This window comes from Berghia stephanieae, chromosome 11, assembly GCF_034508935.2.
Source record: "Berghia stephanieae isolate SIO BIC M18660-M18661 chromosome 11, UCSD_Bste_1.3, whole genome shotgun sequence".
NCBI lineage: Eukaryota > Metazoa > Mollusca > Gastropoda > Nudibranchia > Aeolidiidae > Berghia > Berghia stephanieae.
The window spans coordinates 29474210-29494061 of record NC_088370.1 but is presented as its reverse complement, the minus strand read 5'-3'; the positions used below and the strand labels follow the sequence as shown (position 1 = coordinate 29494061).

Below are 19852 nucleotides of genomic sequence, written 5' to 3'. Positions count from 1 at the left end.
GCAGTTTTACCATAGTGTTTTTCTATTCTTTAATTTTATTTTGTTTCCGGAAAGAGAGAGAGCGGGGGGGGGGGGGGGGGGGGGGGTTGTTTTTGGTTTCTATATTTAGTTTGTGCTCTGTGCGGGAGGTTTTTATTTCTTTCTACTTTGGCTGTATTATGATTTTTGCTTCGTGGAGTTTTTTCGTTTATTTGGTTGATTTGTTTGTTTGTTTGTTTTTGTTTGTTTTTTTTTCGGTCCTTTTTTTTCCTTTTTCTTTTATTTTTTTTGTTTTGTTTTGTTTTGTTTTTGTTTTTTATTTATTGTTGACTTTGTTTTATATTTTATTTTTTATTTTTTATTTAACCCTCTCCTTACCACCTACAGCAAAATCGTCATATTTGTTACGATATATTTTTTTTCTTATTCAGATTTATTTTGTACATCACAAACTTTGAAGAATGAATTTTGTTTGATTAATAAGAACATAACATTGTTTTATAGAGAGCTTTGAGTTTAAAGAATCAATTTTTCTGCTGGGTAAGCCTGCCATTTTGGGAAAATACTGAAAATGATCGGTAAGGTCAGAGTTAAGAAGAGGATTGGGTTTTTTCTTTTTACATTTTATTATTATTATTATTATTATTATTATTATTATTATTATTATTATTATTATTATTATTATTATTATTATTATTATTATATTATTTTATTATTATTATTATTATTTTATTATTATTTTATTATTATTATTTTTTTTTTTTATTATTATTATTATTATTATTATTATTATTATTATTTTTTTTTTTTATTATTATTATTATTATTATTATTATTATTATTATTATTATTATTATTATTATTATTATTATTATTATTATTATTATTATTATTATTATTATTATTATTATTATTATTATTATTATTGTTATTATTAATTAGCATTTTTATCACGATTATCATTTTATTACCTTTTTTAATCTTTTTTTTTTTTTTGGTGATAATTAACAAGAATACGAACTTTTGTTCACAATAAAAATCTATATTATCAATCTCCCCATGATCATGTGAAGGCTCGTCATCTCTTATTTACCCCTGATGTTCTTGAGTTTTCGGCTATGATTAATTTTAATTCGAGAGAATTTTTAAGCAAGTCCGGTCTAAGGTTGGATGGATGATAAGGAGAAATAGATTCCATTCCTACGAGTCGTTCAGTGGTAAACATCGCCCGAATATTTAATGGGCCTTCCCGTGGAATGGACGTGTGGGATTGGGGAATTTGTGAGAGGTTTTCCATCGGTAGAGATGCATTTTTGATGAGTTTGGACGTTGGGTGGAGCAGTGATGATAGTTGTAGTAATTGTAGTAGTAGTAGTAGTAGTAGTAGTAGTAGTAGTAGTAGTAGTAGTAGTAGTAGTAGTAGTAGTAGTAGTAGTAGTAGTAGTAGTAGTAGTAGTAGTAGTAATAGTAGTAGTAGTATAGTAGTAGTAGTAGTAGTTAGTAGTAGTAGTAGTAGTAGTAGTAGTAGTACTATTTGTAGTAATAGTAGTAGTAGTAGTAGTAGTAATAGTAGTAGTAGTAGTAGTAGTAGTAGTAGTAGTAGTAGTAGTAGTAGTAGCGGTAGTACATAGTAGTAGTAGTAGTAGTAGAAGCAGCAGTAGTAGTAGTAGTAATAGTAGTAATAGTAGTAGTAATAGCAATTGTTCCCTTTTTATATATTAGTAGAAGCAGGTGGGAGGGGTGGGGGTAAAACGTTTTCTTGCGGTAAGCCTAGTGATCACCAAAGAGACAACAAACTAAATGGATAGCAAAACAACAGCTATTCTCCATAGCGTTGATCTGTTTTCTAAATAAATGTGTTAAATTCGAGAAGGGCGTGTTTGGTTAATGGAGAAATGGTGTTTGAAATCGATTCTTGATAAAATCAATTATCTTTACAAAGACAAAGACTACTGCTTCTGCTGCTGCTACAACTAGTACTAATAATAATAATTTTAATAATAATAATAATAATAATAATAATAAAAAATAATAATAATAATAATATAATAATAATAATAATAATAATAATAATAATAATAATAATAATAATAATAAAATAAAATAATAATAATAATCAATAGTAATAATAATAGGCTAAAAGGAAGAAGAAGAAGAAGAAGAAGAAGAAGAAGAAGAAGAAGAAGAAGAAGAAGAAGAAGAAGAAGAAGAAGAAGAAGAAGAAGAAGAAGAAGAAATACCAATAATATAAGAATTAAAAATTTACAGCAGGCGTTTTAACGCCTAGGGACATTCAAGACTCTCTCTCTCTCTCTCTCTCTCTCTCTCTCTCTCTCTCTCTCTCTCTCTCTCTCTCTCTCTCACACACACACACACACACACACACACACACATTTCTCCTCGGCTTACAGTGGAATCGCTGTTCCTTACTTTCTCTCTCTTTTTCTCCACCCATTAAGATCTTCCGCCACGCTCTCTACCATTGTAATGCCGTAATCTTAAAAAAATACAAAAAAAAAAAAACACGGTTTAAAAATTTTGGCCATTAATCTCGTCCGTCAAAAATCGGTCAATTCAAATGACAATCATCTTGGGGGGCAAATCTCAAAACCTGGACTTCGCAAGGCGTGCCTTGAAGTCCTAGGTTTGAGAGTTTTTACCAAGACGAGGTCATTTAAATCGATCGATATTTGAAAGACGAGATTAATGGCCAAAATTCTGGCCAAATTGTGAATACCTGTTTTTCCAGAGTACAGCAGTTAAGTGGTTAAAATGGGGTCTTATTACTGTTGAATTTCGCATGGTTGTGTTTGTTTAAATAAATCGAGCAGGACAAGCTTTTGTTTGGCTTTTTATTATTAAGAATCGATATATTATTCCGTGGTTTGCCATTCAATTTACCAGCTAACCATGGTCTCGCAAACACACACACACACACACACACATATATATATATATATATATATATATATATATATATATATATATATATATATATATATATATATATGGTGGGTGGGGTCCCTTTAGCTCAGTGGTAGAGCACTCGTCTCACAACTTTGGAATAATCCAATAAATGGACAAACCTTTTGATAATTTTAGAATAATAGATTGTTACAATTATCATTATCAATATTATTATTATTATTATTATTATTATTATTATTATTATTATTATTATTATTATTATTATTATATTATTATTATATTATTATTATTATTATTAATATTACTATTATCAATATCATAATAATAATATTATCATCATCATCACCATCATCATCATCATTATCATTACTACTGTTAACATCATTATCACGTTTATTATCAATCATCATTGTTGTTATTAAGACTAGCAATACTAGCGATCGACAATGACAAAACCGCAGTTCTCATTCTAAATTATATATGTAATGTGTACACTCCTTTCCTTCTTCATAAGGTAACAATGGTTTGCTTTTCTCTATATATTTACAGACAGAATTCCGTGTAAAGTGTGTGGTAGAAAGTTTGCCCCAGAACCCTTGGTAAGTTAACGTCCTGTGCAGCTATATGGTCTAGTGGTATCACACTCGCCTTCGGACCTGAAAGTCCTGCTCTGAGCGGTGTATAGTTGACTCCTTGGATAAGACCCTTTACTCACATTCTCTCACTGTGCTCATGTATAGAATGAATACCTGGCATTGTCTACTGATACTATAATATAAGAAGTCACTGATACCTGGTCATTAAAGCGTTGTCTCTGTTCCCCCCACCCCCCCCCCCCAAAAAAAAAAATGTAATATCGCTTTTAGTGGATATTGCGGTATATAAATGTTTAATTGTTTTTGGGTTTGTTTTTTTGTTTTTTTTTTTTGTTTTGGTTTTTGAGGTTTTTAAAAAAAATTTTTTTTTGGGGGGGGGGGGGGGGGGGGGGGGGGGGGTGGTTAATGCGTGAATTTTGTTGTATGTCTAGATGATCTGATTAGATGGCCGTCATTTTGTATGTAATTTTGAACATAAGAGTTAATTATTGTTCTTTCTGTCTGTGTTGTAAGGGAGTCCATCCAAGCTGTGTGATCATGTCTGTTACGTTGCTATTGGGGGGGGGGGGGGGGGGGCTGTAGTCATTGAAGACAAATCTTCAACTGCTTTTTTTTATATCCGATTGTTGGTGTGGGTCCCAAACTGCACAAGAATAAGCTAAGGTTGATCTTACATGTTCCTACGTGTTGTGCGGCTATGTGGTAATAACACTCGTTTCGGATCGGAAGGTCCAAGGTTTGAGCCTAGCTCGGCGCATAGTTGAGTCCTTGGAAAAGGCTCTTTACTCACATTCTCTCACTGTATTCTGGTGTAAAATGAGTACCTGGCTGTCAACAGCATTGTCTCTGTCGACAAAAATGGTAATATCGTGAAGCCGTTGGTAGGGACTCTTTGTAAAACGCTTTGAGCATGTTTAGTGGATATTGCGCGAAATAAAAATCTCAAGCCCAAGCTCCTCCATATATTATAAGTCACATCTGTTCGAGTTTTTTTTTTTTTTTTTTTGGTTTGTTTTTGTTGTTGTGTTTTTTGGGTTTTTTTGTTATCCCATTTGTCAGACAGAAAGCTTACATGCATGCTTGTCGATTTTATTCTCTTTTCATTCCATTTATTTAAAAATCCTTTTTTTTTTTTTAATATCTTTGTGAAAGTCACGACATCAAAAGATTTGCAAGAATGCCCAGAAGCCACGCAAGGTTTTCGATTCATCCAAGCAGAGAGCCACGGATGACCTTTCTGTCAAACAAATCAAGCAGGCACAGAAAAAGGTAATTTTGGTGTTGTTGTTGTTGTTGTTGTTGTCATTGCTGGTGTAGCTGCTGCGATTTTTTTTTTTTTTTTTTGTCAGTTTTATTTTTATTTTTTATTTGATTAATTGATTGATTGTCTGTTGATTTGTGGGTGTCTGTATTATATATATATATATATATATATATATATATATATATATATATATATATATATGTGTGTGTGTGTGTGTGTGTGTGTGTGTGTGAGGGGGGGGGGTCATCATCATCATCTTAATCATCCTCGTTTTCATCTTTATCGTCTTAATCATCATCAGCTTCATCATCATCTTAACACTATAGAATCTTACTTATAAAATGTACAAATGACCATATGAATTTTCACTTAATAATGTTTCTTATCCTCCCCCCCTCCCCCCCCCCCCCCCCACCACCATCTTCTACCCTACCCCCCCCTCCCCCCCCCCCCCTCCCCCCCCCCCCCCCACCACTTCTACCGTCCCCCCCCCCCCCCCCCACCCCACCACCTCTCCCCCCCCCCCCCCCCCCCACACACACACACCCATTTCCCCCTCTTTTCTTTGATGAACACTCTGCAGGATTTAAGCCCACCCAAGACCCACTGGCGAGAAAAACACCAGGACTTCATCAATGCCGTGCGCAGTTCAAAGGGGGTCACCAAGGCCCTAGAGACTGGAGGGCCCCTACCCCCACCTCCCCCACCTTCTATTAACCCTGGTATATATATATATATATATATATATATATATATATATATATATATATATATATATATATATGATATGTGTGTGTGTGTGTGTGTGTGTGTGTGTGTGTGTGTTACAGTGAATGACATAATCAGTCGGATGGTGAAAGGGTTTGAATTGAGATATTGCCAAGTTTAGTTAGAAGGTCCATTTTGATCAAAAATTAGTTCTTGTCATAAATGATTATATCAACCCTTTTTGTACATCTTCGGGAAATATCAAAGCTTAATTTCACTTCTAAATATTTTTCTTTATATCTAGTCAATTTGAAAAAGTACCAAATTTGAGAAAAGTTGCTGGATATCTTTCCCATACATCTGACCATGACTTCATGAAAAATCACCCCATTTACTTTTAATGTCAACTTCTGCCTGTTAAAACTTAACACTTCTTGTTTTCCGCAAATGTTCTGTTCTATAGGGAATGAGATTAGCGGAAGAGTAGCATCCCTTGATTGGACATCACCTTACAGAGAGAACGTCAACATGGTTTTGCGTATGCATCTCTCTCGTCCTCGCTTTCGGTGAAGTGTCGTCCAATCAAGGGACGCTACTCTTCCGCTAATCTCATTCCCTATATATCTAAGTGTGTTCCATTGATAATGGATAAAGTCAACCCTGCTTAAAGTCTGGTTCTCTCTGCTTCAGCAGTGTTAGTTTAATCTGGATTCCACTGTAATATGTCATACTATACATTTTCAATATTAACATTATTTATTTTATAATCACCTGAGAGAGGGAGAGAGAGAGAGAGAGAGAGAGAGAGAGAGAGAGAGACAGGCAGACAGAGAGAGAGACAGACAGGCAGACAGAGAGACAGAGAGAGAGAGAGAGAGAGAGAGAGAGAGAGAGAGAGAGAGAGAGAGAGAGAGAGAGAGAGAGAGAGAAGACAGAGAGAGAAAAAAAGAGACAGAGTAAAAAAAATATTTTTTTAAGAGAGAGAGACAGAGACAGACAGGCAGACAGAGAGACACAGAGAGAGAGAGAGAGAGAGGGGGAGAGAGAGAGAGAGAGAGGGGGAGGGAGAGAGAGCTCATTATATTTCATTGCCATCATTTCATTTCTTCCCCAGACTACATCCAGTGTCCATATTGCTCTAGAAGATTCAACGAGAAAGCTGCATCGCGTCACATGGACTTCTGCAAGGAACAATCCATGAGACTACCCAAGGGCAAGGCCGACCCAGCTGCAAAAGCCAAGCAGGCAACTCGATTAAATGTGTGTGTCTTGGCAATTATTGTTATTATATTATTATGCCCTTTCTCAACGGCATCATTAGATAACGACCATCGCCTAGGCATTCCATGAAGGAATATAGATAATCCATCAAACAGGATGTTTGATGTCAACAGGAATCACCCATGTTGTCCAAAGTTTTCTTGGCAATTATCTATAAAAAATTTATATGGATCATTTTAAAAGCCTTTCTTCTGTTGTTCTTTTGCTTACTTTATTACGGCCAGGGCTGGGACTTTGAATGCCGCTGAATCGGAGCCATATGTCTGTGACAGAATGTTTCTATATTATTTCAGCTGGTTAATTTGAATGCACGCCTATATTTCATTGAAAGGATTTCATAGTTTCATCAGAGTTGCTTGTTCTGTTTTGTTTTGTTTTGTTGTTTTTTGTTTTTTTTTGGGGCGGTTTTTTTGTCTTTTTGTTTTTTCTTATAGAGCAATGATGACAGTGTTCTTATAATTTAACAATTAATGGAGCCGTTGAGTCATTCTAAATCAACTCCCTTATTTGCTACACTTTACAAAATGGGCGTCTTTGGGAGTCATGAATAATCAACGAGAGCACAAGTTTTGATGCAAATGGTCTTCTGCTTATGACAAATATGCTGCCAACTACTACTACTACTACTTTTACTACTACTACTACTACTACTACTACTACTACTACTACTACTACTACTACTACTACTACTACTACTACTACTACTACTACTACCTTTTTTCTGGTACTGAACAATGATTTGAAATGTTTCGAATTCTTCATCCACTTTTTTGTTACTCCCACCAGTACCAGCCACCCAAACCCAAGGCAAAGACAGCATCACAACCTGCAACACCAGCTGGAAGGGGCGGGGCTACAGGAAGGGGAGGTAACCATTTTCGTTTCGTCTGTTATTATTCTATTTAAAACAATTTGAACACAACTCATTTCTGTTAATTTCCGAAAATGAGAAAGTATGGTGGATGGCGCCGATTGTAGGTCATCCCTCTTGTGGCCAGATGAAGTTGCCATAACAGTTGGGCTATGGGTTCGAATCCTCATCGCTGCAAAGTTTTTATCTTCTATTATCTTCTGGCACCTTTCTACACACTTCATTTATTCAACGACCATTAACATGTAAAAACTAAAAAAACGTTAGCTTTTATACTACGCCTATAATTTGTCTCAGTAAAATGTAATGATAAATAGGCATGGGGTAAAAGTAAACCGGGTAAATTACGGATGTAGTCTATGTTAGCGTTGATTGAGTTAATCTAAGTGTGTTCTACTGTTAATGGATAAAGTCAACCAATCTTTCTGATCCAGCATTGTTGACATCAAGATTCCACTGTACTGATTTTGTGAAATTTGTGCTGGGACTTATCAAGATTCCACTGTACTGATTTTGTGAAATTTATGCTGGGACTTATCAAGATTCCACTGTACTGATTTTGTGAAATTTGTGCTGGGACTTATCAAGATTCCACTGTACTGATTTTGTGAAATTTGTGCTGGGACTTATCAAGATTCCACTGTACTGATTTTGTGAAATTTATGCTGGGACTTATCAAGATTCCACTGTACTGATTTTGTGAAATTTGTGCTGGGACTTATCAAGATTCCACTGTACTGATTTTGTGAAATTTGTGCTGGTTATGTTGGTCTTTTTTTTCAGACATTTCCTGAAAAATAAATTCCCTGGAGATCAATGAAGAGAGTTTCTTTCCTTTCTTTGTTATACATGAAAAGTCTAATATCATCAAGAGATTTCTTTCAATCACAATGAACTAGCTGCAATCTGTAGCTCCTGACCTATAGCTCAATCCACTACCCATATACATGAAAAGTCTAATATTATCAAGAGATTTGTTTCAATCACAATGAACTAGCTACAATCTTCAACTCCTGACTTATAGCTCAATCCACTACCCATATACATGAAAAGTCTAATATTATCAAGAGATTTGTTTCAATCACAATGAACTAGCTACAATCTTCAACTCCTGACTTATAGCTCAATCCACTACCCATATACATGAAAAGTCTAATATTATCAAGAGATGTGTTTCAATCACAATGAACTAGCTACAATCTGCAATAAGTCCTGACCTATAACTCAATCCACTACCCATAATTCCATCTGCAGCTCCAGGATCCAGAGGAGCCCCAGCCTCAAGAGGTAGAGCTGGCGCCATACCTGCAGGGGTAAGTATTGTTATATTTCCCGCCCCCCCCCCCCTTATTGTATTAATATTATCATAAAGTATTCTACTACAAAGACCCTTCTTGCTTTAACTTACACCCAATGGGATCCGATAGTTGCTTGAATTTTACCTAGGTAAAAATGACAATTTTTACTTTGGTCATGCCCTTGTATTTTCGTTACAAATACCTATCATGGTGGTATAAATCGTAAATCCCATATGAGAATATAGTGAGTGTTTTGGGGTTTTTCTTCAATTTATTTTTTTATTATTATTTTTTTTTAATTGGACATAAGTTGCTAATATTCAATATTGCTTTTTTTAAACAGAAAGTACATACGTACAGCAGTTGGGAATTAGCATAAGCTCTAAAAATTATAGTAACTAAATTTATTTTTATTTTAAAATTGAGCATTTATATAGCACAGTAACATGAGGCCTGTTAGGGGATGTTACAATTTTTTGTCCGACAAAGACAATGCTGTTAACAGCCAGGTACTCATTGTACACCAGAGTACAGTGAGAGAATCTGAGTAATTAGCCTTTTCCAAGGAATCAACAATGAACCCTTCAGAGTGGGACTCAAACTCTGAACCTTCCAGTCTGAAGGCTTTGAGCTTTGAGCTTTTATATAGTACAATATCCACTAAACGTGCTCAAAGTGCTTTACAAGGGGTCCCTTGCCAACGGCAACATTTAACATGTAGGAAGGGACATGACGCCTGTTAGGGGATATTACAATTTTTTTTCCCACAGAGACAACACTGTTAATGGCCAGGTACTCATTTTACACCTGAGTACGGTGAAAGAATGTGAATAAAGAGCCTTCTCCAAGGACTCAACAATGTGCCTAGTGAGACTGGAACCCAGGACCTAACGATCCAAAAGCGAGTGTCATACCACTAGACCACATTGCCACTAATAAGAAGATTGTTTTATACAGGGTGGTCTCATAAGAGCTTTGCCTTACTGTTGTGTTATCCCACCAATCAGATTACTGATTTTGAATCTGGTGCAAATTCATCACAGAAAGGCAGATGTGAAAGCAGGAAATAATATAAATATATTCATACCCCTACAGAGCATCACATCTCTGTAAATGTCTCCATACATTTTTTAGAAGTGTTTAACAACATTACTCTTACCCTTCCCCCCCCCCCCCCCCCCCCCCCCCACCATCAAATTTACATTTACTTGGTATAACTGCCTGGTGGTGTCATAGTCATAAGCAGACTTGCCTAGTACTACGAAAATTTCGTAGAAATACAAATTTTAGATTCCAATTAGAGTCCTGCATTCGCCTCTTTTACTCAATAAACTTGTTGAAAAGAAAAGCTTAGCTCCTTAGAAGATATATGCAGGACTTCGGGGCATGCTTGAATCATGCAGAGGGCAAATTATTTATTTCTAAAGCTATCTACCGTGACTTTTTCCTTTTTCACCTTAGAAACTACGAATTTTTTAAATTTCAAGTTGGCAGCTCGGCATATGGCATTGAAATCTTTTCAAAAGGAATAAACTATAGAATAAAATACTATTTTAATTAAAACACAAATTTGTTTGGTTGGGGGGGGGGGGGGGGGGGGGGGGGGGGCGAGGGTTTTGTTTGGTGTGGAGATTTTTTAAATTCCCGTTTCTTACAACAATAGTGTAACATTTCATCACCTTAAATGCATAGCATTCGCTTTTGCTTGCCTTTGCATGCATGCTTCATTATCGTTGATAATTGATTTATTCCTTTTTTTTTTAATATTCATTCTTTGCATTTTTTTTTTGTTTGTTTTTTTTTTTTATTATCATCAGAGATACAATACTCAGTAAGTAACGTACATGGCACATGAATAGGAATTGTATTTTACTAACCCTAAAAAATGGCATTGTTTGTGTAGTTCGTGTGAGTGTGAGGTATGAGTTATAGTTAAAAATGCCATGAAGTGTGTTTTGATATAGAGAAATGTGAGACATTATTTGTCAAAGTGATACTAAGCTGGTAGAAGCAGTGGAATGTAAAAAGCAATAAACAAAAATGAATATAATGGCTTCAAAAATAAAAAAAAAGAACATACTACCAAACATGAACTCAATACCATTCTTCAGCAAACCACAAAAATTGATAAAAATATAAATACATTCCTAAAAAAAACAATTCGACTTCAGATCTGTCGTTGATCTGGGTTTTTTTTTGTAGTAATGTTTTTATGTTTTTATTATTTATACCTGATTGGATGTTATGTCAAAGTAATAGAAATCGAAATGAAAGTAAAGGGAAAATAAATAAGCATGATTAAATGACTGTGCACTATATCACAATCTGCGAGATGAATTCATTTTGGTTTTTTAAAATAATATAATATATGTTGCATTAGAAGACAAAAGTGGTGGCAAATGTCCCTATGAAAATTTAATTTCAGGAAAGATAAGTCCACACTTCTCAATTAAAACAATGGTTGTTTTCTCAGAAATGCTTTGAGACATTATATCATTAATTTATTAGTATTTGAGATTCTACTGCTTCTGCCTATTATTATTGCATCAAAACAATTATTTAAGCAGTTACAGTATCGGCATATTGAGTGAGAATAGGGACAAAAGTACTCCGTAATTGTAGCAGTATTGGAAATGGTGGTGTTAACTCGTGAAATTTGATAAACCATAATTAAACTTTCGGACCTGGCAGAACAGTTGCAATATTATTTTTCAAAAATCATTTTGGTAATAAACATTTTTTATTGTGTTATCCTTTGTTAAAGTGATCAACCCTAAATTCACATCCGACACTGTATTGAAATTAAAAACTGTTTTAGCTGAAATAGCAAGTATCTACTCGTATTTTATCAAAACTAACAGAAATTTTATATTTCATAATTTAGCGCAAATATTATAATAATATAATTAATAAAATACAGAAAAGAGTACAAAACAGCAGAATAATATTAGAATTTATCATATAGCCGATGGCAATTGAGGCTGGGAAGACAACGCAGAGAAGAAATATCACTATTTTTTCATCAAAGAGAATTGGGCTTTTTTCAGGGTTTTCTTTGCTTCTATAAAACTCAATACATCAAGATTTTAATTTGTAAATTGAGAGAGAGTCTGGTTACAAAAATTCAAAGGTTTGTCGATAATGCATCAAATAGCATTTATTAAAACTGTCACTAATTATTTCTGGCTAATTTATTTTTGTTTCCAATGCTAACCTTTACGCTGAGACACTTTTTAAAGCCAGAAATGTCTTCAGCAATCTGTCTAACAATCATGCATACATACTTCAATAAATTTTAATTTCATAATTAATAAATGATCTCATTATAATAATGATTAGTTAAACAGGTAGATTATATTATTATTATTATTATTATTATTATTATTATTATTATTATTATTATTATTATTATTATTATTATTATTATTATTATTATTATTATTATTATTATTATTATTATTATTATTATTATTATTATTATTATTATTATTATTATTATTATTATTATTATTTATTATTATATATTATTATTATTATTATTATTATTATTATTATTATTATTTATTATTATTTTATTATTATTATTTGATATAGCGCCAATATCCACAAATAGTGCTCAGAGGTGCTTTACAATAGTTTTTTATAAGTATCACACATGTTCCTTCATTCGGCTACAAAATCACTACAACAGTCACGCACATCTTGTTCGAAATTCACATAGATTCATGATAAGTAGAATGAAAATGATCGGTTATTTAAATGCCGTAAGACTGGTAGATTTTCACATTGTCGGGTATTAGGTGGTAAAGAATTCCATACGATTGGAGCCTAAAATGCAAAACCACTCTCAGCAAACTTTGTTCTTGGGATGTTTTTCTCCATTAGCGAAGAACTGCTGGATCGCAGAGATCGATATGGTTTATATTCTCCGACAAAGCATTGAAGGTATCCAGGTGATGCATGGTGAAGGCAATTGTAAGCAAAAATTATTACAGAGCATGATGTGAGATATTTCTCTCAGTAGAGACATGTATTTTGATGAATTTTTTCCTTATCTTTGACATCATATTATAATATTCATTAGGATTAGGAAATAGAAATATTGAGAGTTTGAATCCAGTCTCACAAACAAGCACATCAACCGTAAAATTATTGAGGTTTATTATTATTATTATTATTGTTATTATTATTATTATTGTTACTATTATTGTTATTATTATTATTATTATTATTATTATTTTATTTTTTTTTTTTTTTTTTTATTATTATTATTATTATTATTATTATTATTATTATTATTATTATTATTATTATTATTATTATTATTATTATTATTATTATTATTATTTTTATTATTATTATTATTATCATCATCATTAATTGACATAATTTTTGTTATAATTATAATTATTGTTACGTACCGTGTGGCTTTTTTATGAACAACTCTTTTGCCATAAAAACATAATAGCTCTGATAGGCATGACTTATAGCAAATTATGAAAATTATCTGCAGGGTCATCACTATTGTCATAATCATATCATCATCATCATCATCATCATCATCATCATCATCATCATCATCATCATCATCATCATCATTAAACCACGACACTAAGAAAATTGAAGTTGTTTTAAAAAAGTAACACACACAGATATAATGAGGTGATTTGCACTCAGTGGTTTGTTGTTTTAATTTTACAGCAATTCATTAACCATCTAACTGCCGTACCCGTACTCAGGAAAAGCGTGTTTTTAAGAAATTGGCCAGAAAACTCGTCCTTCAAATATTGATACATTTAAATGACCCTCATCTTGGCAAAAAGTCTCAAACCTGGGACTTTGCAAAATCCCAGGTTTAATTTTTTTTTTTTTTTGCCAAGTTGAAAGTCATTTAAATCAATCGATATTTGCAGGACAAGTTTTCTAGCCAAATTTTTTAATGCATGCTTTTCCAGAGTATAACAGTTAATTGGTTAACTACAGTAACTCTTTGCTCTTGTGAAACAATACCTATTATTTCACACATCTGTTTTTCAGTTCGATTTTTACGCGTTATACAAGTGAAACTCTGATCTGTATGTTTAGACATACTCGTGTTGAATAATATATGAGTTTGAGATATAAACCTTTAAGAGATGTCTCTGTCTGTGAGAGAGAGAAGGAGAGAGAGAGAGAGAGAGAGAGAGAGAGAGAGAGAGAGAGAGAGAGAGAGAGAGAGAGAGAGAGAGAGAGAGAGAGAGAGAGAGAGAGAGAATTGTGAACTTTGAATATTTAATTGAAAGGCCAATTACTTTGTATCAATTTACAACAAAAGTAATGATCAATGAATCATGAATTTAATATTGATCACAATAACTGAATTAATCGATTAAATGAAATATGGCTACTAAAATACTGTGTTTGGTAACGCCATCCTTTAAACAATGTTGAACCGAGAACAGGTCCACTCAAAGGTCTAAAAATCCTGCGACAAGATATAAAATTACATTTATTTGTGATCCACCATTCTAAAACAGTATTATGTCGGGTAAAATTGGACTTATAGTAAACTAAAGGGAGTTAAAATAACTCATATTTAAGATACAATAAAAAGTAAATGGCTTTTCGGATAAGAAAAGGGAATATATTTGCATTTTTTTAGTTTATATGTGTTAACACGAAGAAGCTAAAGGCCGAAATGTCATTTTCTTTGTGTTGTATCTTTTATATGAGTCATTTCAACTCCCTTTATTATACTATACATTTTAATGACTCATTTGGGTAACTCTAGATTTTGGTAAAATTAGACCCCTATAACAAACAAACAAAAAACAAACTTAATAGTGGAACTACTTTCAAGACAAATCTATGAATAGAACACGAAGAATTGGATACACTGACTGTCCATTGATTTATAAATACACTGACTGGCCATTGATGTACAAATACACTGACTGTCCATTGATTTACAAATACACTGACTGGCCATTGATTTACAAATACACTGACTGGCCATTGATTTACAAATACACTGACTGGCCATTGATTTACAAATACACTGACGCATTGATTATATAAAGACTGGCCATTGATTTACAAATACACTGACTGACCATTGATTTACAAATATACTGACTGGCCATTGATTTACAAATACACTGGCCATTGGTTTACAAATACACTGACTGGCCATTATTTACAAACGCACTGACTGGCCATTGATTTACAAATACACTGACTGTCCATTGATTTACAAATACACTGACTGGCCATTGATTTACAATACACTGACTGGCCATTGATTTACAAATACACTGATGGCCATTGATTACAAATACACTGACTGGCCATTGATTTACAAATATACTGACTGGCCATTGATTTACAAATACACTGGCCATTGATTTACAAATACACTGACTGGCCATTGATTTACAAATACACTGACTGGCCATTGATTTACAAATAAACTGACTGGCCATTGATTTACAAATACACTGACTGGCCATTGATGTACAAATACACTGACTGGCCATTGATTTACAAATGCACTGACTGGCCATTGATGTAAAAATACACTGACTGGCCATTGATTTACAAATACACTGACTGGCCATTGATTTACAAATAAACTAACTGGCCAGTGATTTAAAAATACACTGACTGGCCATTGATGTACAAATACACTGACTGGCCATTGATTTACAAATGCACTGACTGGCCATTGATTTACAAATGCACTGACTGGCCATTGATTTACAAATAAACTGACTGGCCATTGATTCACAAATACACTGACTGGCCATTGATTTACAAATACACTGACTGGCCATTGATTTACAAATACACCGACTGGCCATTGATTTACAATGTATATTATACAATACTCACTGGATTCCAGCACCCTCTGCAATATGACACGCTGAAGCTAGGTGACCGATTGTATTGGTTTCCTCCAATGAACTGCAGATTTCCCTCACACTAGGATTCTAACTCGTAATTTATTTATTTTTTTGGTGGGGGGAAGGAGGTGGGGTGGGTTCCCGATAGTGTGCTAGAATCCAGCAAGTACTGTGCCTCATGCTGTAACTATATTCAAGGTTGCCAATTTTCCGTATATTTACGGACTTCAGTATGTTATAAACACTCAGTACATTTTCCAATTACCTGTTGAATTGGAAGGGGGGGAGGGGGGGGGAGCTAGCACTGGAGTTCAACACTCAGAAAGGGTCTATGTGTTTGTTTTTTTTTGGTAAAAGTTAAGTAAACTTTTGCCTCCCTGTATATTAATTTTATTTATTGATTCTTATTTCTGTTGTTACAGGGAAGACGATTTTAGTCCTTTTGAACAAGGTATGTACTCAGGTCCAGAGCCATTTGCATCGGCCTTTGACACATCGCCGGGACCGTCATCGAGATCAGGTTATTCTTCCAACAACTCTTATTCCAATCATCACAAACCACGAGGCAAACTTCAGCAAACTCGAACTCAAGGCCACTCCACCAAGTCGTCACCATCTAGTCATTACCAACAAAAGAAAACACCACCAGCATCGCAACGAAATTCATCTAGACATTACATGGACGATGATATGGAAGGTTATGATGATAACGAATACGTAGATTCCTACAGAGATGCTGGTTATGCAGATAAACAACTAAACAAGTTTCCTGACCATTTCAATAAACGTTACCAAACAAATCCAGTCACAATCAGTCCTGTACCATCCTATACCAAAAACAAACCTCCCACACACTTTCAATATTTAAACAACATAGAAAATGAAGGGCTTTACGATGAGGAAATTGATGAGCATCTGTATTCAAATAATACCACATCCCCTGCTCCACTGTATGGAAATTCCAGAGCAACGTCGAAACAGTCACATTTGTCTAATGCACAAAGGGATGGTTATAAAGGACAATATTATAATGGTGAGTCTGGCCCCCAATCTAGTTCTAGAACTAAAGTCCTTTTATCATATTGCCAAGAGTGTGGGGCCAAATACCCAATGCCAGAAGCCAAATTTTGTTGTGAATGTGGAACAAGGAGACTAGACTCTAATCGTAATGACACAGGAGGTGGCGGTGCAAGGTATTCAAGGGTGAAGCATTGAGGACTTTGATACTAATACATACTGCGTATTGATATATATATATATATATATATATATATATATATATATATATATATATATATATATATATATATATATATATATATATATATATATATATATATATATATATATATATTGTATACATAGAGCAACACACTTCAATTTAAACCAAACATTCGCCTCGACAATGTTTTTTCTTCACATAAAAATAATTTTTTAGTTTACAATGGAATGCACAAATATCTTCCCCCCGAGTGGCAATAAACACGATTTTCCCAGCATCTTTTTAGCGCACTGCATGCATAAATATTTGACATCCATTGTGGTGATATAAAATTGGTTGAATAAGAATTTTTTGATTCTGGAGCATTCATTTAATTGTATATTAAATTAAGAAAATGGACGTTTTGAATTTTGTGGAGGGTTTATATATATCATGATATTTAAGTGTGTTGCTCGTCGTTTAAAAAATGAAAATCAAAATAGATTCGAAATGTCAATGTCATATTTAAATGTTACTTATCATTTTGTTAGATAGAAAGTGTGAATTGAATGTGAACCTGATACTTGATTGTAAAATCACAAATTGTTATAAACTGTGTCACAATCTACTTTTCCTGTACTGCATCAAGTTAAATCTTTTTTTTTAATGGAAATATAATATGTTTGCCCATTATAGTATGATAGTCAATAAGTTTTAGGACTCAGTCAGTTCCTGCATCAATGATAATGCAATGGTTATGAGCATAATATAGGTACCTTTCAAAAACCTTTTCCAGTTTGGTGTGAATAAAACTACTCAAATGGAATGGAAGCTTCAATATAATTTACAAAGACACATAATGTGGACGTTTCGAGTTTCCCCTTTGTTAGCAACATTTGAATTTGATTTTTTTTTTCGAGCTTTAAGCATCAAATTTGCATTATCCAGTTTGATGTGGAAAATGAGAATTCTTAAAGCCAGCTGTTTGTTCATGGCAGTGGATCTAAGATGATAAAACAAACACATTTTGCATGTTTTAACACATAATATATACCATTCCTCTTAGAATTTCATCAAAGCTAGTTTGGTTTTAATGTGAGGCATTGACACCTATAGCACGTCGGGTGCAAAATAGGCTTAAAACAAAGTACAGTAGATGTCCTCCCAAATCCCCATCGTTCACTGGAATTTCTCTCTGCGAGATTCTCTTCTTTATAAAACTTAAACTGCCAATGAGAGGATGTTTTCATATCCCGAGAGAGTAGAAAGAAAATTAATAGAATATGTTAAAGGCAGGTTATCCCAAAAGGGGTTGTGAATCCCTAATTCCAAAAGCTCAAATGACATTGGAAATCGCATTTATGTGCTCAATGAGTCTGCTTTGATGACAAGGAGTCTGCTCTGATGGTGACTCAACGAATAATATCTGATTTAAACCATTTCAATTTCATAGACTGAGACTTGAAACTTGTTAACTGTAGTGATATATATATATATATATATATATATATATATATATATATATATATATATATTATATATATTATAGACTTCTCTCACATTCCATGCACACCAATAATATTTCCTCTACTTAAAGAAAAAGAAAAAAATAAAATAACAAAGGACAACGAAAATGTAGTTAGTTGCCATTTCAATTACGATGTAATTATGTACCTTGTCCAAAATAGAAAACAGTTGAACGAAATTCAATTTTTGTTACAAGCAATTCTTTTTATTTTTCCTTTTTGTTTTCACAACAAAAAAAAAAGGAAACTAAAAATCTTATCATTAGATTGTGCAAATTAAGAAACCTTTTAATTGTAATAACATATAACATAACATTTCTTCATTCATTCGGAATGCATGTAAAAATTCGCCAATTAGGTAAAAAAAAAAAAAAAAAGAGATGATCTCCATTATGTCATAAACATTTACACATATTACATTGTCTAATTTTATGAAAATGAAAACTTTTATAATCTTACACCATTATTCACCCTGCATTTGCTATTGATCTTTTTTTTTTAAACTTATACACCAGTTTGTCAAATAATGTTTTCCCTTTTTTATTGCTTATTTTTTAAACTGCGATTTATATAAATATATTTTATATAGACACTGAGAATTATCAACTCCATCCCATGATCCCATAAATTACTTCCATTCTCTTTTTGATTTCGATCTTTTTAGTCTCCTTAAACGTAATTTTTATACTGATAATAAACTCTAATTCTATTATCTTCCTCTATTCGGCCTTATGTGCAGTTGAAGCACCAAGAGGATAAGTAAGTAAGTATTCTAGTGCTAGTATTATGGACTGATGATATGTCAAGTGCTGTTTCACTCATAAAAACAAATAATCCCTCCTCAGGTTTTAAAAAAAAATTAGGCTTCAACAGTCGTGACGTCACTTCCCTCGTAATGACGCATAGTAACTTAGAAACTGGTTCTAAACTATCGGAACAATGGCGGACGCCCTTATGAAATACTTCTCCGACGAGCATAAAAGTGTATCCAGAGGAGAAAAACATTATAAATCTGATAATGTTTTGACTTTTATACATTCTGATCACATGACATGTGAAAAAGTTCTAGCCAACATGAAGAATTAAAAGTACCGATTTTCTTTGTTTAGAACCAAGCTGCTCGTTGCTGGGCGGACATGACATCAGACTACTGAATCCTATTGTCAGAACTATACAGTAATATAAAAGCGGGATGAGATGAGGCTACTCTCAACTAGTTGCATTTAATTCCAGATAAAATCGGTCCCGAGTGCTATAAAGTTGAGAAGTTTTTCAGAGCCATACAGCCCATGGAGCCAGGTTTATCCTGGTAGCTATAG

The 19852-nt window shown here is 33.4% G+C and overlaps 1 protein-coding gene across 1 annotated transcript in view; it reads left to right on the top strand.

Annotated features, from left to right (window-relative positions):
- Nucleotides 1-16378, top strand: part of LOC144956497 (zinc finger C2HC domain-containing protein 1B-like) — a 23917-nt gene extending 7539 nt beyond the window's left edge. The window contains exons 2-8 of the mRNA XM_078887038.1: nucleotides 3457-3506; nucleotides 4656-4772; nucleotides 5351-5489; nucleotides 6590-6735; nucleotides 7543-7624; nucleotides 8882-8940; nucleotides 16229-16378. Of these exons, the coding sequence (XP_078743164.1) occupies nucleotides 3457-3506; nucleotides 4656-4772; nucleotides 5351-5489; nucleotides 6590-6735; nucleotides 7543-7624; nucleotides 8882-8940; nucleotides 16229-16243 (608 nt within the window). The 3' untranslated portion in view covers nucleotides 16244-16378. The remainder of the gene's footprint in view (nucleotides 1-3456; nucleotides 3507-4655; nucleotides 4773-5350; nucleotides 5490-6589; nucleotides 6736-7542; nucleotides 7625-8881; nucleotides 8941-16228) is intronic.
- The last annotated feature ends 3474 nt before the right edge of the window (nucleotides 16379-19852 follow it).